Raw genomic sequence first — 26,319 nt, forward strand, 5'->3', positions numbered from 1 at the left:
TTAGCCTTAGAATTAGTAGGCTAAACTGAAGTATAATATGTGAGTTCACTAATTTCTCTTTCTTTCCCTATGAACATTTGGCAGAATTAAAATTTTAGCCATCGTGCATTTTCTTCCCCGAAATGTATCGGTTACAGTTCCCACAGAGGCTCAATACGCATTTCCTTGTGGGTGTATGTGTAAAACTACCATAACAAAACATTTTCTATTTCCTCATTTTGATTAAAAGAAAAGAAGAAATGCTAAACTGCACTTACATAAGTGACAGTGCAATCCTGACACGCCCATCTGCATACTCAATTTGTATTCCCTTTAAAGTTATAATGATTAAGGTGAGAAATGCCAAGAACTAGGAAATAAAATTACACCAAGGGCCTATAGCACAGGCTTTTCTTGAGAAATTTTAGGGAAGCTTTAGGAAACAACAAAATCACTTCAGGCCACTCAGGAAGGACTAGGGCTCAGTCATTAAAAATGGCTGAGGAAAAATATAAGAAATAGACATCAGAGAACACAAAATGCCTGTAAATGAACATGACATTATGGATCCACAGGCAGAACATATGAAAGTTATGATGGGTTAAGCTGAGTCAGCCATGTTCTCCTGCCTATTTCACTTTGGATCAACATCCTGTCTAGGTACCAGGGACAACTGGTTAACAATGCAGGTACAGAATAGCTTTAAGAAAAGCTAACTGACCCATCTAGGAAAGGATTCTTAAATTCTGCTTCATGACTGTCATGCTCTGATAGCTAATCAAACAGAAAAGAACAGGCCGGGTGCGGTGGCTCACGCCTGTAATCCTAGCACTCTGGGAGGCCGAGGTGGGCGGATCGTTTGAGCTCAGGAGTTCGAGACCAGCCTGAGCAAGAGCGAGACACCATCTCTACTAAGAATAGAAAGAAATTATATGGACAGCTAAAAATATATATAGAAAAAAAATTAGCCGGGCATGGTGGTGCATGCCTGTAGTCCCAGCTACTCGGGAGGCTGAGACAGGAGGATCACTTGAGTCCAGGAGTTTGAGGTTGCTGTGAGCTAGGCTGACGCCACGGCACTCACTCTAGCCTGGGCAACAGAGTGAGACTCTGTCTCAAAAAAAAAAACAGAAAAGAACAGAATCCTTTCGTATCATGAGGAACAGAATTCAGATTTAGGGACATTATGTAGGAAGTAATAAATTAATAGTATAATGAAGCAAGAACTGTCCTGGAAATCAGAATTTGGGTTCTAGCCCTGGCTTTGCCATATACTAACCATGTGATCTAGAGGAATTCCCTTACACTACTTGGGATTATTTATTCTCATCTGTACAACTAAAATAATATAACCAGCCCTTCATCTTTAGAAGAGTTCATCTGTGGCTCATATAAGACCGTGTCTATTAAGGTACTTATAACATGGAAAGCATTATTTAATGTAAAATATTACTTTATAATAGCACAATTCCAAGCCCAAAATTATGTGAAACAGAAAATCCTCACCATCAAGCCCACAAATGATAACATGATTCAAATTAGGTCACATACACCTATATTATTATGAGGTCCATTCGTTCAGCACAAATGGGGTTGGGAAGTAAAAGCATGTTAGGCTAAGGTAATTAAGTTCAACAACTTTTTAAAAACAATTTCCACACTGCTCTCCCAGTGACTCAACCATGCTCAGGAATTACAAGCAAGTGTAATAATCTCCTCAACCTCCCCTAGCCTTCTCTGGCCCAGAAATCTGACATAGGCCACTTCACATGCCTGATTAGATAAGCTTTCCCAATGCTGAAAACCAACTACTTCTAACATTTCAAAACTGATTTCCATGAAGACTCAGGAGTGAAAGAGGGAAACAAATAATCCAACCAAATAGGCTCCTCCTTATTGAAGAGTTCTTCAGCTTTAATTTGAAATCCTGATTTTTTTTTCTATGAATCAATAGCTTCTGAGATGAAAGGTTCAAGATGCTGCAAACTATGAACAGACAAAAGAGTTAGAAAAGCTTTTAAATCACACTGAGTTAATCTACAAACTTGAAATTACTAGACAATAGTGCCTTTAGTCTGTTCTTTATGTAATCCATAATCTTGCCTTGGCATTGGAGCACAGCCTAAAGGGAGTCACTGAAAGAAACTGAAACAAGGAGGCCCAGAGACCAGTATTCCCAGCCCGTATCTTCCAAAGGGGAGATTACCATGAGACTAATGAAGTTAAAACTTTGGGGGTCCCCATACTTGGGTGCCTATTTTGTGCCCAAAACCACGCAAGCCCAATTAAATATGTTGTTTTCAATCTTTACAAACAACCCTGTAAGTTAGATATTACTATTATTCCCAATATATAAATAAGGGAATTGAGACTTATAGAAGTTAAGTGGCTTGTCCAATATTATTAGCCAGTACAAGTCAGAGCCAGGTCTATCTGATTCCAAAACTCACTATCTATGCTAAAGTAAAAATCAAAATGCAGTGGGAAGGGTATCTAAAAGCCATTCTGAAAGATAATTAAAAATAATGTTTACTGCCATTTATCTCTTTTATTATCCTTAATATCCCTGGGCATTCTCTCCTGCACCATTCAGCTGTCAGCTAAAACAACTACAACCTAAGGACAAAGTCCAGTATGTTTGAAAGGACCCACAGGTCTAAGGATACAGGTTTAAAACAGAAGGGATAATCTGGGATTATAGTATCAAACATACTTCTCTTATCTATTAGTACAGATGACCAACAGTTTTTAGCAACAAAGGAGATGGTAACAAGGAAAAAATTCACAGAAAAGAAAAAGCAAGTTTATCAAGCTTGTTCTGTAACGATCTGTGTACAAATGCTACAAACAGTTAATCCCAAAGTTCCCAGGCCAAGATAGGTTAGTACTGGGTAGTTTTAATAATTGGCTATGTCACTGTTCAGATGCTGAGGCATTCCAATCATTTTACATGGTCTTTAACATCGCTTTCAGAATGATACAGTAAGAATACAACTGCACATGCAAAAAAAGCTATTTTGTACAAAAAGCCTGGCATAAAACATTTCTGAGTACAAATATGACTCTGGATTGCCATTTTCAATCTTTCTAATTTTTTTTTTATTAAAAAAAAAGCTACACATTCATTCCTGGTTTTAATCTACTAAAGAATTTCTTTGAGGATCACGATGTAGCAGGGAAAGAAATGCTAAACAACTTTCCTTGGATTATGATAAATATAAATCCATTCTTCCTGGTTACAAAAAGATTTAAAACAACCAAAACTCCTCAAAATGGAATTCCGTAGTTTAAATCATTCTCATATTATGCAAATGTTCATTCAGAGTTAAGATATTATTAAAAAGAGTAAAATGTAAGTCAGCTTAGTACACAAAGTATTATTAGATACAAAATTACTTTATCTGTGAGATTGCAGGATTCCAACAAACATTATGAAGTGTGTCAGCTTTGGAGTCAGGCAAGAGGGGTTCCAGTTGTGGCTCTATACCACCTGGATGACTGTTCTTTGTAAACGGGAATCATAATCTACTTTAAAAACTAAAGGAAACAGGGTAAAGTTCTTTCTTCCCAATCATCTGTCACATAATAAACCCTCAGTATATACACACTATTGTTACTCATATAAGCTCCATGAAAAAAGATTTTTGTCTGTTTTGTTCACTCTATTAACAAGGAAGCATGCCTTGATCAGCTTTCATGTAAATACTTCCAGTTCCTCCAAAGTGATATTCACATTTATCTATATTAATTACATCCAAATTCTGCTAACCTTAGTGTATACTTCTCTCTTACTATAAGCAGCTTCAGTCGCTTTTTTGGAAAGACAAATTATTGAAAAATATTTTAAGGATATTTGAATTAACAAATGCCTCACTTTTTCTGTAAACTGTGTGCTTACACATAATTTTAAATATCTCAGACTGTAAAAGAAAACCTTTCATAGTGTTCCCACAATGGAAAAACAAGTCTTAGAAATAATTATAGAGGGAGCAGAAAAGGGAGTGGTAGGTAGAAAAGTTTACTAAATCTGCAAAATAAAATTTGGAATTTTGTCTTAAAGCAAAACAAAGAACATGACAACCATTTGTTCAAGGCTGCCAAAACTTGAGAATAAGCAAACTGTCATGGGAAACAAATGTTAAAGTACGAAGCTCTTTTCTGAGAAAGTAACTCCACCAGTCCTGACTAACCCAACGCCGAATCGCTAATGACACCAGACCTGCTAGTTGTCTTAACTACAGCAAAGAAGTCCAAAGGGACAGGCAGGGGTTCACGGCAAATATTTTCACTGCAGTCACTGACATTTTCAATATGGCCACACCTCTCCCCTCCCATACCCTTCCTCTTTCTTCACTGTTGGCTGTGACATTAACCCTTTTGAGACATGAAAAACCAGAGGGCTGATATATTGATACATCATTTGAGTAGTGAGCCTGGTGGAAAAATCAAGAGCTTGGATTCTGACCTCAACCCTGACCTAGCGTTGAGCACTTTAGCCAGTCACTTTGCTTCTTCGGGCTTTGGTTTCCTCATCTTTAAAAGAAGGATGGATTAGATGGGTGGTTCTGGCCTGAGATCCCAACATCTCCAGGAGCCCCTGAAGTTGCAATAAGACACAATGGGGTATTTTTATTAATTCAAAATGTCCAACAGAAAGAGTTCATTAACTGCTTTAAGACTAATTAAAACATCAAGTATTTTGGCTTCGGACTAGTATTCCACCTGGCTACACTGGATGGCATGTGATGACGTTTGCTGTATCATAGGAAATCTGGGAACAGATAATTCTCAAAGCTGCACCTCAGAAAATCACAGTATCTATACTAAACATAACATCCAAGCACAAATATCTGGTTAATAAATAATGGGGAAATGATTTAACACCTATCAGTGCAATTTGTATAACACAGGCATACCCTGGAAATATGGCAGGTTCAGTTCCAGACCATAGTTAATAAAATGAGTCACACAAATTTTTTGTTTTCCCAGGACATAAGAAAGTTATGTTTATACTATACAGTAGTCTATTAAGTGTGCAGTAGCATTATGTCTAAAAAAATGTATATATACCTTAATTTAAAAATACTTAATGGCTAAAAAATGCTGACACAGAGACACTAAGTGAGCACGTGCTACTGGGAAAATGGTGCTGATACACTTGCTCAACACAGGATTGCCACAAACCTTCAATATGTAAAAAAAAAACGTATCTGCGAAGTGTAGTAAAATGAGATATGCCTGTAGACAAATTGGAAGTGTAACCAATTAAGGAAAGAGACTCAAATACAAAATTCTTAAATATTTATTAGATCACATAAAACCAGTGAACAATCCACATGTTGCAAAGGTTGAGAAGCTCCTACTTGGCAAGCTCCTCACCAAAGTTCCCAGTCACTCATTCACTTTTGATTTAAAAAACTGAATGTAACAAAATTCCAGTCCATAGGACAACATAAAATAATACCACCAACGATAACTATAATATTATTAATATTTACCACACTCTTACTATTTGCCAGGCATTCTCTAATGAATCTAATATTAGCTTATTTAATCTTCATAACAACCCCAACAATTAAATACTGCTATCCTTATTTTAAAAATACTGAGGCCGGGCGCAGTAGCTCACGCCTGTAATCCTAGCACTCTGGAAGGCTGAGGCGGGCGGATCATTTGAGCTCAGGAGTTCTAGACCAGCATGAGCAAGAGTGAGACCCTATCTCTACTAAAAAAAATAGAAAGCAATTAGCTGAACAACCAAAAATATATAGAAAAAATTAGCCGGGCATGGTGGCGCATGCCTGTAGTCCCAGCTACTTGGGAGGCAGAGGCAGGAGGATCACCTGAGCCCAGGAGTTTGAGGTTGCTGTGAGCTAGGCTGACGCCACAGCACTCTAGCCCAGGCAACAGAGTGAGACTGTCTCAAAAAAAAAAAAAAAAAATAATAATAATAATGAAATTGAGGAACAGAGTGCTTAAGAAACTTGCCCAAAGATACAGGGCTGGTAAGTTTCGAGCCAGACTTGTAAGTATACCCACTTTCTCCCCCTACCCCCCAAAAGCTGACATCTCTCTCTTAAAAAGAAGTCTCCATAAATACAAACAGGAATGTCTCCAAGCAGAGCCCACAGGAGTTGCACCACTGCTCTTGGGAGCAGCTTCATGAAAAGTTCATCGCTATGGCCATTTAGCTTAAAGGCTCATCCTTAATGGGAATTCAGCTCTTCTCCCTCCAAATTCTATTTGCTTGTCCTGGTAATGGAAATCAACTCAGAGAAGGCAAGGGCCATCAATGCATCAGTCAATAAGGTAGTTTCTTGAATTAATATTCCGTTATACTCATCATAAAAACATGTACCGCAGTGTACTAGAATGAGTGAGGGTTATGGATAAAGACAGATGTAGCTATGAATCTCAACTAAGCCACTTTCTAACTGCATTATCCTGAGCATGTTACAAGCCTCAGTTTCCCCATTTACCTATCCCCTATCTCATAGGATTGTTGTGAAGTGTAACTACATGAATGTACGTGAACCACCATGATTGACTGCAGAGGCTCTGGAGCCAGACAGGGGTTTGCATCCTGGCTTCATCTCTCACTAACCATATGACTTGCTCCAAAGTTCTTATCTGTAATAGAGATAAATACTGTCTACCCCAAAGGATGGCCATGTAAATTAAATGAAGAAATATATGTAAAGCTCCCAGCAGAATGATGGACACATAGTAAAAATTCAACAAATTTTTTTTAAAAAAGAAAAAAGCTAATGTTTTAAAAAATCAAACCACAAGTTTAATTAAGTCCCAGCTCTGTCACTTATTATCTAGGTGTAAACAATGTTATACAGGCCACCTAACTCCTCTGAGGCTCAGTTTCCAGCAAAGTTCTGTGAGGTGAGGATTAAAGGAAGCAATTGTGTAAGAATATTTTGTAAACTATAAATTGCCATATAAATGTTGGGGGTTGTTTTATTCTATAAAAATAATTTTTATGTTAATTGTATTTACCGGTCCTTCCAAATACTATCTTCATCTTTAAAATGGAAAAACTGAGGCAGAGAAATGTTAAGCCATAGAGGGAAGGCTAAAGGTTCCAAAAGTAGGGTGGAGACAGGGATGAGCCAAAATAAATTGAGACCAGGACAAAGCAGAAATTTCTAATAAGCCTTAATGGAGATAGATGAGAATAATACTCATCAACCTATGTTTTTAATCAGCAGCTTCACCTGCTGGTTAATCCTCTCAGTGCACAATCTGGGCATAATAATTCTCTTAATTCCTCCCAGAAAGAGTATTAGACGTTAGGGTAAGAAAGAACTTCACTATCAAATCTCTTCTCCCATTCTTAAATTAATTTTGTGACGAGGTCCCAGAAACAAAGACCAGTGGACACAAACTCAAGTCTCAGTCTAACTGGCATTCTCTAAACTACCTCATAAAAACAGTTGCAATCCTTCAGAGAGGTTTCTTTCTTTGGTTGGTCAGAAATGTCCTCATTCCCCAGGTCTCCTCATGCTAAATATGGTAATAGCTGGCAAACAACCAGCCCAGTAAATTCCAATGATACTTAAGAAAGCATTCATATTGCCTGAAATTACTCCGAAACAAACGCTTGAGACCTGCAGGGCTTCAGCATAGAGCAGTTCAGCTGGAGCACTGAATGCCAAAAGCAGTGGGGTGCCTTAAAAACACACAAGCTTAGAAAAAAGCAATCTATTCTTCTTTATTGCAACATTCTTCAGCAACAACATTGATCTCCTACCCACTGTGCACACAGCACAGCACTGGGGCAGTCAGAGGCTGGAGGGAGGAGGAATGGAAGAAACAGGTGGTGTCCAGAGGGTGCCAAAACAACAGGTTGCTTCAGTCAGTTCTGTCCTACAACTAATCAATTTGGTGAGGGGAGGAGGCGGGAACCTTAGTCATCCTGTTGTCTGTCCAAACTGACTGGCTAGACCACTGTACAGGCTAATCAATGAAGTCAAAAGTGTCAAAATTAGCAGTGCATAGTGGACACAGCATTAGTCCTGCCTTTCAGGGGTGTTAAATGCTTAAGGAAGACAGGACAGTAGCAGATTACCCCTCACCCACCCAAAATTACATATTTGGCTCCAGAATATACTGTTTTCCTCCAACATCTTTTTTTTAAAGTATTAAAGTAAATGTACATTTCCTGGGCACATAACAACTGACAGTATGTTGGTTTATGACACAGTCAGATTAGAACTTTAAAGTAGCTACAGAAACTACCAGTTTACAAATACATTGAAAATTGACCAAGCTCATTAGAAATCAAAAGATAAAAATAATTAACCTATCAAATGAACAATTTTTATACCAATGTTGACAGCACTTTGATATTATGTACTGCTAATTACTGCTATACATATTGTGACATATTTAAGATAGACAAAGTACCAATACCGTTAATAGTTAAAGAGCTTTCAAATCAGTAACCAAAAAAGTGAATATTACGATGAGTAAAAGATAAAATTTACCAAAATAAATAAGCAGAAAGAAAAGGCAATACAAATGGTCACTGAGGATATGAAAAAACATTCAACATCGCTGTAATCAGAGAGGCAAATTAAGATGAAGTAGCATTTATCACTTATCAAATAGTAAAGAGTTTTAAAAATAAAACCTAGTGTTGACGATGGTTGGAAACATTGACGGTCTCATATTCTGCTAATGAAAGTATAACTTGATCAAACCATATGGAAAGGAATTTGACAGTATGAATCAAAATCCATATGAGAGGTACATACCCTTTAATACAATAATTTGACTTCTGAGTGTTTATGTTAGGAAATAAATATTCCTACCAAGATTTATAAATAAGAATGTTCATTACATGATTATTTACAATTATGAAAATTGCAAACTAAAAATGGATTTCAATTTAGATGAAACATAGTGGATCCTTAAGCTAGAACAGTATGAAGCCATTAAAACATATTCTTAAAGAATATTTATATATGTGGGGAAATGTTCATAATATTTTAAGTGGCGAAAAGCAGATAATAAAACTGTATGTATTTTTAAATCCCAATTACAATAATAGACACAGGAAAAAAACTGTCTGTAATCCATTGAAATGTTAATCATGAGTTTTGGTTAGAGATGATGGGATTACTGAAGATCTTAATTTTCTCTTATGTTTTCCTGTTTTTTAAAAATCCTATTTCCTCACAACTAATGAACTCGGTGAGCACTGTAGAGGGGAAGGGCATCCCTCTAATCCTCACTTGGGTGAGGCAAAGACATAAAATGTAACCAAAATGTTTGTACCCTCATAATATCCTGAAATAAAAATTTTTTTAAAAAATTCTATTCCCTGATTTTTAAACATCACTCTCTTTGATATAGTAATTTCTCTTCTGGAAATCTAGCTTATTGGCAAAATCCTAAAGAGAGGAATTTCTTTTGTATAAAGATGATCAATGCCATTTCTATAAGAAAAAAGAGAGCTAGAACCAACCAAATATGCAACGAATGGAGAGTGGTCAAAATATAGTAAACCTATTAATTAGAATACCATTTAACCATTAAAATTAAATTTATAAGAAATGATTGAAAACATGAAAAATATTTATAATAATTAAAGAAAGAACAGAAAATTGATATATATCAATCAAAAACTAAGGGAAAAAATACCAAAAATGTATACTAAAATATTAACAGTGGCATGATTGTGAATATTTTTCTTATACTTTTCTAGATTTTTCAAATATCCTTAACTACTTTTAAATATAACTACTTTTTATTACCAAAAAAAAAAAAAAATCTTGTAAAGGTGCCAGAGAAAATCAACAAAGTATAAATATAAGTTAATTGTGTGGAAATATAAGAAATAATTCTGTTGCTATGTAAACCTACCTTAAACTGTTACAATGTTTGTTTTTAGTTACAGCAATTTTGTTTACATCTCTTAGAAAGTATATGTTACAGGAGCCACTATATATATATATATAGTTACTTTAAATAGTAACATAATGTCAAAGATTTGCATGATTCAAATCTTTAGCGATATGGTCTTTTCCCTAAAAATCCTCATGAACATGAGAAAGTGCTTTAAATGACAACATAAAGTAAATGTCCTTAATGTTTCTTATTAAAGAAGATCTAGCAAATAAAGTCATGTTCACAACAAAGGAAAACATAATAAAAAGTAATAATCAAAATATACATGCCCTCAAACTTCAATTAAGTCAAAACACTTTCTGAACAAAAGCACGTGAGAGCAGAGAATAAGCAAAAGTGCCTTTGCAGAGCTTACCACATTAACCATTTATAAAAGTTAACACATTAGCACTGTCTAGTTTTGTGACTACTCATATTTAGAAACCCAACAAAATAGAGTAAGCAGACAGCATTCAATTATTCTTATTTGAATGTCAGAAAAATATACCAACAGAGCAATCTCTCCCTGCTAGGTACCAGTTAAAATAGACCATTGAAAATGTTCAAGGCTTAAAACCCTTTCAGAATCTTCTTACACACACAAAGAATAAGAATAAAAATGAAGCAAACAACAATTTAAAAATGCACCTGCTTCTTCTGAACAAGGCAGTTTACTTTAGAATATAACCACAGCTTCTTGTATAACACCTTATTCAGCAAGCAAAATTGCATTTTAAAGGAACGCTGTTTGTTAAAAGCAACATATTATTAAGGAGACAATATCTGACTCCAATCATAATATTACCATCATGTTTTCCTTACCTCACAAAATACACACACATTCTCTTCATATGAATAAACATATAGAAGGGTGAGGGAGCTACTCTTAACCCAGAAACAGGTTCTGCAACACCCATATCCAACCTGTCTTTGCGCATAATGAGTCCAGCTTGGCACGATGTTTGGCTGATGTATTCAAAGAAGCCAGAATTACTGCCCTGCCCAGCTGCCGATATCCTGCAAAAGGAACTGACTTGGAGACCAGAAACTGCCCTAGGCAGGCCTCCAGGGAAAGGTGCTTCAGTCTACAATGGGAAGAGAGACCCAGGCCCCTCACTGCCTGGCCTGAAGACCAAGGGTACCACAGCTGGACCAAGGTAGCTGGCCTGAAGTTCAAGAGGGGCAAGGAACAGCAAAATGAACCCCCAAGAACTTGTTCAATCATACATAACTAGCAAAGCCCAAATGTTTGAGGAGCTAGTAGAACAGGGTTTTGCCAAGACAAGTACAAAAGGGTGAGGGAGATGTTAGTATGATTAATCAATGTCACCTGAGGCTGCAACGCTGGGCATGGCCACACCACACTTCAGTCTTTGCCTGGCTGTGACAAGAAGTTCCTTCAGCTATTGCCACTGAGAACTGAATCTTCCAAAGAAGATATTTCCACCTTAACTTGTCCTAGATCAAGCTTGGCATCCAGGACTAAGAACACAGCTGTCTCTCTTGCCACAAACTCAATAATAAACATAATAGACACCACAACATGTGCCAAATTTGTATTTACACCCCCACTAGACAAAGGGGTCTTTGTCTTTTCCCCAATTCAAGTTTTGATACTTCTAAATTACAACAAAGAAAGCAGAAAATGGCAGACAGCTCACAACAGCAGACAAACCCAGCAAGGGTGAGCTGGCGGTCGCTGTGCCCCGGTGGTATCAGGACCTGAAGTTTACTCCCCTATACCCTACAGCTCTCAGTCACCCTGACTGCAGGAAACTGCTTTCACAGACTGTAGATAAATGACTAAATGACTATATTTCATAATACAGTCTGTGTGCTCATCTGTCTTGGCTCCACAATGATGTCAGCTCCTTGGGGGCAGGACCATATCTTCCACTTGGTCAATGATTCCCACACATCTAGAAGAGCAGACTACCCTGTACTTGCTACCACATGATGCCAAGGGAAACACACAAATTAAGTGTGACAACATACCATAGTACTCCCCAATACACCATTAAGACAGCAGAGGTACAAAAATAATAAATCTTAGAGCCAAGAGCTAGGCATCCTACCAGAGAATTATACAGAAATGTATAATACATATTTATATATAATTTATATATGTATAGATGTATAATACATTTATATATAATTTATATATGTATAAATGTATAATACATATTTATATATAAATTAATTAATACAAAAATTTCTTTGCTTTTCTCACTCCAAGCTGTGGTTCTTATCATCCCCTTTCTTGGCTTTACTCTTCTTTTTAAGGCCACAATGTATTTTCTGCCAAAGAGCTAATATTCTCCTCAAAAAAAGGAGAGAAAAAAGCAGATCTATAGCAAGCCTCCTCCCACCACCAGTGAGTATTGCACAGCCTGTGCTGTCCCAAGCCCATGAGCATATCCTTTCAGATCTGAAGCCACTTCCTTCCCCTCGCAAGGACATCAGATGTCTTTGTAAGAGGAGCGATCCTGGGTCCCTTCTTGCAGACTGCTCTGTTTTGCTCAAGAGGCCCCAGATTCCTCCTTTATTCTCCCTTCCTTATTCCATTTGCCGCAGCAGCCTAGACACCCCAAAAGCAAGACTGCCTGAAATGAGTGACCTTTTATCTCTTCATAGTAACACATCTGAGGGAAATTCCTGACACCAGATATGTGTTCATGAGTTAATAAACAGACATCCTCAACGGAAGCATCATTCACAAGGACTGAAGACATAATTCTTTAGTGGGCACCAAAAAGGCTGTGAACTCCTATGCATTCTAGCATCTCAGGAAACATTCTGATGGAGAGATAAAGAGGCTTCCACCAAAGTCATCCATGACATAAATAGAAATCCTACAACATAGGACAGTTAGCAGATAAAAAAAAAAAAAAGAGAGAGAGAGACAAAACAAACAACTTTACTGTCCTTATACAAGAGCCACTTCCTTTTCTATAGTAAGTTAGGCATTCAGCAAGAAGCAGGCACTTTCAAGGGGATAAAAATGATCACAGGACCCAATTAAAGTAACTCAACTCTAGCACTGTCAAAGGACAAACAAACAAAAAACCAAACCAAAACAACAACAACAAAAAAACCTTGACCTTCCCCAGATTCACTCTACAGTGATTCTAAAACTTCCTTAATATAAGAATCACCTGGCTATTTCTTAAATATACAAATTCCCAGACACAATTCTAGACCCACTGAATCAGAGTCTCCAGAACATGAAGGTATTCTTATCATAAGAGAGGTAAGGGAAATACTGCTCCACAAATTCTTTCCTCCCACCAGCGTCCACCCGGGCAGGGAGGTATGAAACATGCAAGGCTAAGATGGTTCACCCAAGCAATCATACCACAGGGATCGTCTTCATGCTCCTCACTGGATTTCACTCCTTAAATGGAGGGTTGAGTGTCCATTCAGTAGCGGGTACATATAAGCACCCCTTTTGGATCCCTGTCACCCACACAGTGCTCTGTGAGACAAATTCCTGAGAAGATCTTAATGGGTATAAGTCATAAGGAAGTAGATTACAGCTGAATATAAGATCTTTCTAAGAATTAGAGCTGGCCAAAGATGGAATAAATTGTCTCTGGAGGCAGGGAGCTATCTACCACAAAAGGTGTTCAAGTAGAGAGAAGGTATGCTATCTCTTGACCAGGAGACATTGTAAAAGGATCAGATTCAGCATGGGGTGGATAGAAGGACTAGACGAACTTTAAAGTGCCTGCCAATGCATAAGACAACAAAGAGAAAAATTTCAGCCACTCCTTAATTATTAAAAAGGGATAGCATACAAGTCTGTAGGTGTGGACAGCTTTCAACTGATCCTATCTCTTCAAAGGAATAAAGGGCATAGAGACACACCCAGACTCATCATCAGCCTCTCCTACAGAATGTCCCAAAAGTGGCAAAGCAAGAGTCACAGGTACTATGACCAAGACCTGCTACTTAGTTGACTCTGAATGTTGGGCATATTCCAGACAAGTTCTGTAGCACAGAGAAGGGATGTGTGTAGCATAGTCTCTGCCCTCAAGGAGCAAAATCTTATGGCAGAGTCGGCTCACACACTATGGGATTCTCTCAGATATTTATTTATCATCTCTTGCCTTTAGTTTTTGTTGGTAGGATGTTTGGGGAACTGTCTTGGTGGGGAAAAAAACAAATATACTTTACTAAATGTACATATTCTCTCAGTGTAAGTTTGCAATATCCAGCCAGAGATGAAAAACGTCAAAAAAGTTCATCAAAACAAACATAAATTTAGTTAACTCTAACTTTAAAAACAGTATTCCAAAAATGACTAGTCCCCAAAATGACAAAATTACAATAAGATGTGGCAACTGTAAACACAATAATAGAAATTGCTGGCCTAGTAATATAGTAATACAGGAAGCAGTAGAGCAAATTTGAGTGAGAGGCAGGGGGTGGATGCCAGCACCTTTGAAGTTAGATTCCAAAGTCACAGTGACCTTTATAAATTGCAGAAGTGATCAGAAAAAAAAAAAAGAAAAAAGAAACCCACACACAAAGAAATTCAAAATGGCAAGTTTAAATAAAATTTCTGGGGATGGGAAAAATTTGGTTTTTCCCCAAATGTAAGGCAAGAAACAATTCTTGCAAACACTATTTCAAAAACATCTGGGAGTACCATAGTACTCCAGAACAAGAAAATGACTAAAAGTAATTGTTCAATTGAATAAATATTTATTGAGTGCCTATTAGATGTCAAGGCACCATGCCAAGTACAGGGGTAGGGGTATGAGCATTAAACACATAAATTAAAAGATACAATTCTTTTCCTCATGTACACATTAACAAGTACTTGAGGATGTCATAGGTGTTTTGTGTTTTGTGTACATAAGCTCATTTGTACATGAGACGGAAGCAGTGTGGAGAGGGGTGAGGCACTGGACTGAGGACCAGAAGAGAGAAATTCTAGTCTCAACTCTCACTGGTTCTGTGACCATAGACAAAGTACATGAGAAAGGGGAGGACCAAAACAGTGCCTCTCCTACAAGGTCACAAAACCAATTAGTCACAGACCTGGAGGAGAATTCTGGCCTTCTGGCTCCTCTTCCAGTTATCTCTATAAAATACTACACATATAGGAGACTGAGGAAGAAAGAAAAGTAGAAGAAAAGAAAACCTTTTGGTTTCAAGTCATTTACTGAGAAAAGGAACAAGACAGGAGAAGGATAATTAGGAAAAGGTGGAAGGAAAATGAATATTTCAAGTTTTGGCATTCAGATAGAGATCTCAAGAAAGGAAACACTTAAATATGGAGTGTAAACACAATATAAAGATGATGTAAAAATCTTTTTTATTTTTTTGAGACTGGGTCTTACTCTGTTCCCCACCTCCCCCCACCCCCACCCCACACCGGAGTGGCATCATTGTAGCTCACTGCAACCTCAAACTCCTGGGCTCAAGCAATCCTCTTGCCTCAGCTTCCTGAGTAGCTGGGACTACAGGCTCACATCACCACACCTGGCTAATTTTTCTATTTTTTTGTAGAGACAGAGTCTCACTCTTGCTCAGACTGGTCTTGAACTCCTGGCCTCAAGCAATCCTTCCGCCTCAGCCTCCCAAAGATTAGAATTACAGGTGTGAGCCACCACACCTGGCCGAAAATCTCTTATTATATTATCATTCAAATCATGCCTTGGAATGTTTTTCTCTAAAATCATTACAGACAAATAAAGGTTCCAAAAATGACATATATGAATAATGCCTAAGGAAAAAGAGACAATAGAAGAAAAGGGGAGGGGAATTTATAATATCATTCAAATATATGAGGCCCCTTAAAGAGATAATGGAGACTCATTGTATCCAGATGAACAAAAGAAATGACATTATATTCCATAGCTTTTATGTTAGCAACTTTAAAACTCCTTGAGAGTTAGAATCATTAAATATTGGAATGGCTAAGGTTAGTTTCATTATAGAAGTTATTGAAATTTAGAAGGAAAGACCCCGTATATACACCTAAAGGCAAAAAATTTAATCAGTGTGTTCCACCTATGTTACTATGTCAGAATCACCTATAAACCTTGGAAAAATATGGACTCTCAGACCTGCTGTATCAGAATCCCTGGGTTTCGAGTCCAAGAATCACCCCAGCTAATTTTGAAGCAGCCAGGACAGAGCTGTGTTCTACTACAATGGAAGGGGCAGAGAGCAGGATCACTAGGAATGGCATCAGAGAGTGGGAACTAGATCAATGCAAATTTTGTGGGCAAAATAGAATTTCTGTGGGTGTGATATTTTTAAAATGTATTATAAGGCTGCTCTGAAGCATCCAAGCATATCCCACTGAATTTAAACATTCTCTAAAGGTCCTGAAGTCAGCAACTATAATCCAGGTGAACCAAAAGTTGCTCCTCTATGCCACAGAAGCCTACAGGAGAAGCAGCAGAGTGGGAATGGGACAAAGAGATGCCAAGGAGATGTGGGTAAATATCTTAAAAATCCAAACATAGGGAAAAATGAGAGAGAGTAGAAGTAATCACTCTCCTCCACTCCACCCAAGAAAAGGAGTAACAATAATACAGAAAGAAGAAGAAAGAAAAGGGGAAAATAGTTTTAGGGTAAATTTCATCTCAATATAAAAGAAAAAAACAATTGTTCTTTGTGATTTTTTTTAAAAGGAAGAGAAGAATTCAACTGAGAAATTATCTAGCAGGCAGCAAAAAAAATCAGGGAGTCACTTCCCATTGCAAAGCAAAAGAAAACAAGGAGCAAGGGGTGGTCCTGGATAGCTGTTTAGACAATCAGACAGATGGGCTGACAGCTCCTTGCCTTAGGACTCAGTGATGTTTAAATTAACAACTGGCCACAAGCCAAACACAGGAACACTCAAAAGTTTGAAAGGGTGTTATAATTGGTACCCTGGCAAAACACAATAATAAATTAGGAGGATTCAAGAAGCCTTCACTGCTAGACTCTGAGAAGACTTAAGATCTGTACCAAGAAACAGACTTTTTAATCTCTTCTGTTGCAGTAGTTTAGCATCTAAAGAACACCTGTCTAAAAATCAAAATATCTAAATCCTATTCTTTGAGCCAACCTAACACTCAACTTTACTACTTAAAAGCTAGCTACTAACAGCAGTAACTCATAGTTTTATGCACTGAGGTACTAGGGTAAAACAAGCCCTATGTGGCAGGGTAATCCCACTTCTGACATCAGTCTTATCATTTAACACTTAATTTTGCAAATCACTTTACAATCATATTTAATATTTCTTACAACTCTCTAAAGTAGGTTATTCCTTTTGTCCTATTTCACAGGTGAGGAGACTCCAGATCATAAAAATTAAGTTATTTACTACAAGTTAATGGTAGAGCAAGGATTGTAACCCTCAGAACTCTCTCATTGACCAGACTCCTCTGTGTCTTAAATCTACACTTACAGTAAAGTTTTCACTCAAAGAAAAAGGAAAGGCAAAAATACCATTATACACTCTTTATTAACTGTTTCAGAAACAACAATTTTGTTTCATCATCACAAAGCCTCCTATTCCACTTCTGAAATTCTTACACCTAGAGATGTATGAAATTTGAACTTTCCAAGAAGTATCCAGTTGGTGCTGAACAACCCAGTACTGTTTTCAGGTGATAAACAACTTTGTTCTCTTTTTACACATCTGTGATTGGCATATCAACTGCCTATTAACAATGAACAAAGACCATATTTTTCTGAAGCTCATCATCTTCTTAACCTTTCCTCTGAAAAGAGATGTAGTTCATGTACTAGTTTTTTGGTAAAGGCAAAATCTTTCTTCAGATTAGGCCCAGGAAAAAAAAGGGCTCCTTTCAGTTCAACAAACATGCACAAAGCATCATCCCATTGGAAGCGTAGATTTCATAAAGAATAAAACACAGTCCCTGCCCTGAAAGGACTTTCTGAACACCTTTTGAGTGCCATAGGTTTAACATGCGTTTTTAAATTAATCCTATTAGCTGAGTAATTTCATTCCCATTTTATTGGTGAGTTAATACAGCAGAGATTTGAAGCCAGGATTGCAGAGCAGGGCTCCAAAGCCCAACCTCTTCCTACTAAACAGTCTGAAGAAATTCAGAATCTAAAACTGTGGGTGGGATGGGTAAGGCATGATTCGATTCGATTTCCTTTCCTTGTTCCAACCGTGCTCTGAAAGACTGTTGGAAATATCCAACCATAAAGAGGCTTTCTAAGGAAGCGCTTTGAATTAACGTATCCAACTTTTCCTCACCCGCCCCTGCCCCACCCCCAGCCATGCCAAAAGAGCAGCAAACGCTGCTGCCAGGTTGGAGGAGTTGGTGATCGTCACACCACATTCCTGAGTCTGGACACACACTGCAACAGCACCAGAGCTCCGCGCCTCGGAAAGAATAACAGCGGTTGAGATTTTTAAATCATGTGCCTCAGCGTGCGGCCACACCAGTTTCCCTGCCGCTCGTGCCTCCACCTTTCAGAGACACCAGCACCACACCCGCCTCATCCAGACCGTCGGTCCGGTCGGAGTGTCAAACCCAGGCGAGCCGCAAAACCCTGTCCCCATCCAGACCAGACCCCCACACACAGACTGTGCGTGCCTCCCTTGGGCAAAGCCAAGTCCGGCCGTGGAGGTGCCGGCGGCTGGGCTGCGAGGCCCTGCCCCGCGCGCTCCACGCTGGGGTCTAGCATTCCTTCGCTCAGCCCATCCCGGCCGGCGACGGTCCGCGCGGGCTGCTCCCCTCGGCCCGAGACGCCGAAGCTGAAGGCAACACTGCCCAACTCCCGAACTCAAGTCCTCGGAAAAGGGAGATTCTGACACTCCGGCCAAAGGCGTGTGGGGGGCCGCGGGGCGCAGAGGCGGCGGGGAGCGCGGGGGAGGGGCCGGCCACGAGCGGGGCCCCGACGACGTCCAGACTTTCGGGAACTTAGTGGCCGCACTCCGCGCCGGCGGCCGAGCCGGCCCTCGCGCGCAGAGAGGGACGGAAGGGGGAATGGTCGCCCCAGGTGGCCGGCCAGGCGGGGGCGGGGGGCGCGGGAGACAGCCCGATACTCACCACGCGCGGGGGCCACGCGGCACAGCCAGAGAGCAAGCAGCGCCCACAGCGGAGCGGGGCGCAGGGCGGGCATCTTCTCGGTCGCCTCCTCCTCCGCCGCCGCCGCCTAGGCAGATCCACATGGGGAGGGGGTCCCGACAGAGGAGCCCCACTTTGTCCTCCCCTCCTCCTGCTTCTGCGGCTCACAGCCTGGCGCAACCGCCCAAAGCCCAGGCTTAAGTGCCTCGACGCCCCGCACCCCGAGTCCGTCGCTCCTCGGCCGCCGCCTCAGCCGCCGCCCGAAGCTTGGCTGAAACTTTCTCGGGTGTGCAGCCAAGCAGCCTCGTGTGTCCTTCCGCCTCGGCCGCCTCCTCCCACCGCAAGTCCCGCCCCTCTGTCGCCGCGGCCGCGCCGCCTTGGGCACCCAGGGGTTTCCCGCAGGAAGAAGCGCCGGCCGAGCTCCGCGCGGAGGGATCCACTACAAGTCGGCAGACGCCCCCTCCCCGACCCGCCTCGGGCCGGCGCGCCGAGCTCGGCGCTGCAGCAGCGAGCTGGGCCGTACCCCACCCCGCGGGCGCGGGGGCGGCGGTTAGGGCTCTGAACTTCAAGCACTGGGGTTTGCCGGGATCGTGAACTTGCCCAGAGAGGCAGCCCTCGTCTAGTGACATCGGTATCGCCCCCACACACCCACACATCCACACACTGCCTTGCTGACTAGAGGAATGCGGTAGAATGACTAGCGCTGTCAAAGAAGGAAATGGGGTCTGAGGCGCCAAAGTGCATTTAAAAGAAACGGAGCTATCGCCTGGATTGTGCTGCATCATTCATTCATTCATTCGCTCATTCTTTCGGCAAATATTTCGGAGGCGCCTCACTTTGCGTAGCAATGTGCTCGGCACAGGGGAATACCAGAGATGCACAGGCTACTTCGAGGACCTTGACTTTGCTGCAACGGGATAGGGATTCAGGGGAGGCTTTCATGGAGTAACTGGGATGAAAGCAAGATCTTGAGAAGTCCGTAAAATTTGTATAAGACAAGGAGACCATCGAAGAATATTCATTGTAACATTGTAATAGCCAAAAACTAAGAACAACCTAAATGCCCACGCTTAGAGGAATGGATGAATAACGTGTGGTCTATTTATAAAATGAAATGCAATACGGTAGCTGAAAAGACTTCATTTATATATGTCAGAGGGATTAATCTTAAAAACCAAATGATAGTGAAAATACTAATTGCATAAGGAGACATAAAGTGTACCATTTACGTATATTTAATTTTTTTAAAACAATGCTGTATATTAATTGTATATTAATTGTGGATGCATATATATAGTAAAAGAATATAAACATATATATATAGTAAGAGAATATAAGCATATATATAGTAAGAGAATATAAGCAGAAAAGTAACTACTTCCAGGGCAGGAGAGTGGACCATGTGACCAGGCCTGGGCACAAGTGGGCTTCTAAGAAAAGAGCTGAAATTAACAACAACAGAAGTTGTGTGGGCCTGTCATTCCAGAGGAGAACCATCATAAAAGCAAAGGTAGAGTAAATGAGTTCTGGCATGGTTAGCAGTGAGGGGAGGGAAGGAGGAAAGGGTGTTGCAAACAGATTATGCAGACTTTGAATGGTAAACTGAAAAGATGGGGAGGCAGTTTTCTCTCAGGTCACAGAAAACTACTGAAGGTTTTTGAAGAGGGGTTAAACTTGATGGAAAGGAAGACCGCTCTGATAATCCTGTACAAAATTGATTGTCAGGAGCAAGAAGTGAACTGGAACCCCAGGACCAGTCAGGAGTTTGTGAAACAATCCAGGCATGGAGTGACGAAGGCCTGAACTAATGAGGCAGATGTCAGAGGGCTGGATATGAGACAATCTTGAAAAACAAAACTGAGGGTGGGAGTTGGAGCAAAACCTATTGTGACTAATTGGATGTGGGAGTTTACAATCCTGTTGGGATGAGAAATTCTACCCACAGAGCCTCTTCCTAACTCCTATAGGATAAAGTCCAAACTTCTAAAAAGGGTACACACAAGGCTTTTCCCTCACTGGGCCCCATCTCCAGTCCTCCCTGTCCCCATTGTGAACTTCACACAGTAACAGTATTATGCGACTTGAGATTCCCCAAACATATCTTGCTGTTTCAGTCTCTGTACCTTCTAATCCTGTCTTAGAACAACTCCTCCTCCTCTCCTTCTCTCCTCTTCTTGATGAACTTCTGATCATCACTCATATTTCAGTCCTTAGAAGGCTTTGCCAACACTGTACCAAATTCCTAACCCTAACAGACAGTTCCAACACTGTACTGCTTCTTTATCTTACACCGATATCTATTTTTCACACAGGATTTTTTGTATTTCTATTTTCTCAACTAGATTAGGAGGTCCTTATGGGTAAGGACCATGGCCTGTTCATCCCCAGCACCTATCGCATGGTAGATGTTGAACTAGAATGTAAAACAACACTAAACAAGTGCAAGTCAGTATGAGCATAGGCCTATAATGTCCCCAAACTAATTTTAATAAGCTCTTTAAAACAGATAAGCAAGTACTATTATCAAAAGTAGTCATCCTGGGATGCTAGAAACTCTTTTCAAAAATCACATAATTAGTCAGAAATAGTTTTGGAATTTCTTTTGTGAAAATACGTTCAGAGAAAGATAACATTACTTTTTAGTTGTTGTCCCCCAAACTGTTACCAGTTTGATCATCCTCTTTACTTACCAAAGATAGTTCACAGTGACTTGGCTATAGAAAAATTTGAAAAATCACCTACAAAGGTCAGATTTGTCACTATTACAATAGATTCAGAAGAGTGTAAGGTAATTATCCCCAAAGAGCAACTCCAGAAGTGACCGCAGCTATGAAAACATTATTAAAATAGATGTGCAGTTTCTCAAGGTGACTGTTTTAAATATAGCAGCTCTTATGTTCACATATAACTTTTGTTGAATTCGTTATAATGTTAAACTTACTGCATAGGTTCAAATGTTATGAATGGAAGTAGGAGAAGGCTATGACTGAAGAAATGTTTTGAAAGACATGTTTTGAAGGACGCTATGGAAATAAACTGGTAAAAAACAAAACAAAAAAGGAGTGGAAAATCAAGGGAAGAAATTAGAATCAGCAAAGACTAAGAGATAAGAACAAGCAAGTCCAACCCATCAACTAGCATTTTAGTGACTATTTACAAGGAGCTGAGGCATAAAGAAAGAGAGGACACGTGAACTGACAGTTCAGATCCTGTAGTCAGGGAAGGCTTCCAGGAAGAACTCGACAGCTGGACTAATAATTGGAGGACCAAAAGACTAATTTAATCAAGTGAAGAAAAGAGGAGATTTCTCAGGTTTAGAGGTTTAAGGATGTTCCAGGCATGGGAAAAACATGTATGGAGGCAGGTAAACAAAAGAAATCAGAGCTTCTTCCCTGAACCGGGAAGATAAGGAGTTAGGCAGGGGCTGTGGGAATGCAGAAAAGATGGGCACTGGCTCCTAAGACTAATAACTGCACAGGTGAGAGAGGAACGGTAGATCAAGGAATCAGCAGTGACCTCAGTACCTTGAGGCATGATGAGGCAATTCCTAGATGTGGGAGAGATGGGGGAAAGGGAGATTTAGTAGAGGAGATATGTAGGCAAGAGAAGAAGAATTATCCCCAAAGAGCAACTCCAGAAGTGACTGCAGCTATGACAACATTATTAAAATAGATGTACAGTTTCTCAAGGACTGGATAGATAGCTGGAAGGGGAAACTGCTGGAGTAACAGCAGTGGCTGTTGACTGCCTTAGGGAGAGTTCAGAGTAGCCTGATTGATTAGCAATATGGCATTGTACTCTTGCAACTGGCCTTTCCCCAAAGTTAAGCCTAAATTCCACTCTGCATGTAGGTGACTATTTCCCTTGTCCCTATCAGACAGAAGCCAGGGGAACTTGTGGTGGTGTCTCAAAACTTGAGCAGCAGCTGAACACATGAAATGCCAGGATCTGCCTGGAGATGTCAGCCCCAAATGTACCTAGCAGTTTAATTGCTCAACTGGATTGGGGAATGATCTTCCCCAAGGACAGTGCTTCTAGTCAAAGCAAATACTACTTTATAAGAGAAATTGGCAAGAAAATATTCAGGGGGGTCCTATAATGAATCACAGCTGTTGTTATTCCTTAAAGTTCCATAGCTGCGCTGATAAAAATAAAAATGGGATCCCACAAACTTTCATCTGAAAAAAAATTCCCAATCTCTACAATTTAAATCCAAAAACCATTAACAGTAGAAAAACTTGAATAAGGGCTACGAAGAGTTTTAGTTTTAGTCAAAACTAAGAACATACATATACATCTATACTATTAATAATTAAAATGAATACAAAATTGCCTCCCCAAACAAATGCAGGATTGGGCACTTACTTGTTCTGATATCTGACCCCTCAGATTCAGCAAGCTATAAAAACCCTCAAGGGAAGAGATTGTCTTATTCTTTTAATTTGCCCCAGTTTCTAGCATAGTAGTGTACATAAGTGCTCAATGACAGGTTTTAAATGAATGTTGAACGAGGAACATACGTATCTATTAAACTGGGGAGAGATGCAAGACTGGAAGAATGTCTAGATGTCTTGGAGATGAAGAAGAAGATGTTCTGGGGTAGATATCAAGCATAGGCTGAGCCACTCCACATATCTTGCCACATAACCCATGAACCCAAGGACATGTGATGAGATGTTTGTGGAAGCAGGAATTTAAAAGATTCCTTTTAATAATGCCTTTCATTTGTGCAGTGCTTTATACTTTCCAAAACACTTTTAAGTATATTATCTCATTGGATCCTCAGTGAGATAGTGGGAAATAGCAATCGTGGGAAATAGGCAGGCCAGTCATTAGTATCCCCATTTCACAGATCAAGAAACTGAGATAGAGTTTGAGTGTCTTGCCCAAGGTTAAATAAGTAATTAGTGACAGAGCTGAGATAAAAACCCCACTGTTTCTGACTTCTTATTCCATCTCATTCCACTCCACCTTGGTGCAACAGTGTGAAGAACTTCAAGATGATATTTAGTGTGGGGACCTATGGGCAGAGGGCCACCAGATTCTTGTCACTCCCATATTGATACAGAACAAGCTGACCCACTGTAATTAGGAAACTTAAACAAGTGAATACATGTTCTTTTAAAACATTTTTTGGGAGCCTGCTGTTTACAAAGCACATGCTTGACTCTGTGGCAATACAGATATAACTAAGACCCAGCCCCTGCTCCTTAGGATCACAGTGCATTGAGGGAGGCCACATACAAATAACATGACTACAAAAGGGGTAAAGCGTAGGGCTACAGGAAAGTAGAGAGCACTGTGATTAATTTTGAGGCCACTTTCATTTCATCCCATCCCCAGCCTGCAAGAAATGAACTGAGGTGGCCTATACAGCTGGATTGTAACCATGTGAAGACAGGAACCAACTCTTATTCGTCCCTTATTCATGTTTGTAAACTCCATTGTAGTTGGTTCTTTGTCTTGCATAGAGTAAGTGCTCAAAAAAGACCCATGCTATGAAAGGTCCACAAAGTTCAGCCAAACACAGGACAAGTTCTAGAAGGCAGGAATTAACCTCAAGATTCAAACTAGCTGTGAGAATGAGGAACCAGTCAGACCCTTCCACTAAACTTAGACCCAATTGTCTCTACTTTAATTAAGGGTATAACTAATTTGTAATTTGGGTTTCTTGATGTATTTTTGCCCTTTTACAAATGTGATTATCTCTGTTTAATTGATGATAAAGAGAAGAAAATTTAAGATTCTCCCTTTGTAATGACCTATTTTTTCATGTGCATGTACTCTATGAAAAATGATACCTATAAAACTTGATCAGGATTCCAAAATCCTCTGCTGTCCATGAGATAAGCAGGAAAATTAGTATAGGAATGCTCACTTTTTGTCTACCTGACTTAAAAACTTCTCTTAAGTATCTTATGCTAGGAGGTATTACACTTCACTTCCTAAGCGGGTGTGTACTTTTTATATATAATGATGTATGAAAGGGTTGACCTGTATGCACCAAGACATCTCCCCAATTCAAGAGCATCATAAATCCACAACTGTGTAATTATCAAACCACAATATTATTGGATTAGTCTCAGTGCTTCACTCACTAAAATGGTTATGCAATTCGGAATATTTATGAATGTTAGGACATTTGTTTTCAGAGACTATTCAATTGTTTTACCTACATTCTTATATTCTTCCTCCATGATTAGCCAAGAAATTTTTGAGAAGTGAGGTCCAGACACACAGAAAGTTTCCACCTTAAAATATAGAAGATCTTCATACCATCTGGGTACAGATCACATCTAATTCCTCTGAAGCAGAAGAAAAGGGAACATTTTCTTATTATGTGGAATTTGAAATGGTTAACTAAGTATGAAGTGGGGGCATCAAAAGTAAGGAGGAGAAACCCCATGTTTTAAAGTAAGCACAAAAAAAAAAATCTCCTTCTAAGTAAGTAATTCATCAGGAGATAATTAATGGCTGCCAACAGGTATTTATAATGGAAGCATACATGGCCTTAACGATAGGGTTTGCCTCTGAAAACACTCTTAAAAAGGAAAGAGTAATTTTATAGGAAAGTACAAATCATTGGTGTGTATGTTTGCTAATGTGTCCAAAGAGGCAGCGGTGGTAATTGCTGGGCTCAGACCAGGTATCTGATGCTGAAGATAATGACTCTGTAAATATGCAAATCGGGTTTCTGAGAAAGCTGAAAGTACATCATTATTATTATTCCTTAATGTGGAATGGAATGTGAAATAGGAATCAGCAGGTAAGGGGTGATTGTACCTGAATATCCAGGATACCACCTTGTTTTTGTTTTTAACCGTTCTGATCTGTTAAGAATAATGTAATATGACTGCTTTTTCTACTTGCTCAGATCAGTAATCCAAACTTTTCTTTTTCCCCAAATCTTTGACTCCTTCGCTCTTAAAACACTAACAGTCTAAGCAGGAAGAGAATAGATGGTAGTAAGACAGAGAATGTTTCCTCCATGAAGATCTGTATCTGAATGCAGAAGGGACACTTCATTGCCGAGAAGAGCCCCGCAGACAGTTCACACCTCTGTTGGTTTCTTTTGAAAGACACGGTTACCTCAAAAAAGCCTTCCTTAATTGAACTCTTATGGCTTGGAATCCTCGTCTCTCTACCAATGACTATCATTTGAGCGTATTCACTGTAGACAATGGCTAGGGAAATAGATATTTTAAAATTAAGGGAAGAAACAGATAGGGTGAACACAGACTTATGTAAACTGTAAGTGCAGGAATTAGAAGACAACCTTTCGGTTTCAAAAAAGGCAGACTTAGAACATGTAAAAGGTGGTGTAGTTCCTGACTCATCCACCACTTGGGGTTTTGAGGAGAAAAGGGAAGTAAAAGAGTTGAAG

The 26,319-nt window shown here is 39.6% G+C and overlaps 1 protein-coding gene across 2 annotated transcripts in view; it reads right to left on the minus strand.

The window, feature by feature from the left end:
- Positions 1–19,240, minus strand: part of NOTCH2 (notch receptor 2) — a 152,783-nt gene extending 133,543 nt beyond the window's left edge. Inside the window, exon 1 of one of the 2 annotated variants that reach the window (XM_069480746.1) lies at positions 18,918–19,240. In XM_069480746.1, the coding sequence (XP_069336847.1) occupies positions 18,918–18,990 (73 nt within the window). In that variant the 5' untranslated portion in view covers positions 18,991–19,240. The remainder of the gene's footprint in view (positions 1–18,917) is intronic. The other variant, XM_069480747.1, reaches the window with a different exon arrangement.
- Between the last annotated feature and the right edge of the window lie 7,079 nt (positions 19,241–26,319).

This window comes from Eulemur rufifrons, chromosome 8, assembly GCF_041146395.1.
Source record: "Eulemur rufifrons isolate Redbay chromosome 8, OSU_ERuf_1, whole genome shotgun sequence".
In the NCBI taxonomy this organism is placed as follows: Eukaryota; Metazoa; Chordata; class Mammalia; order Primates; family Lemuridae; genus Eulemur; species Eulemur rufifrons.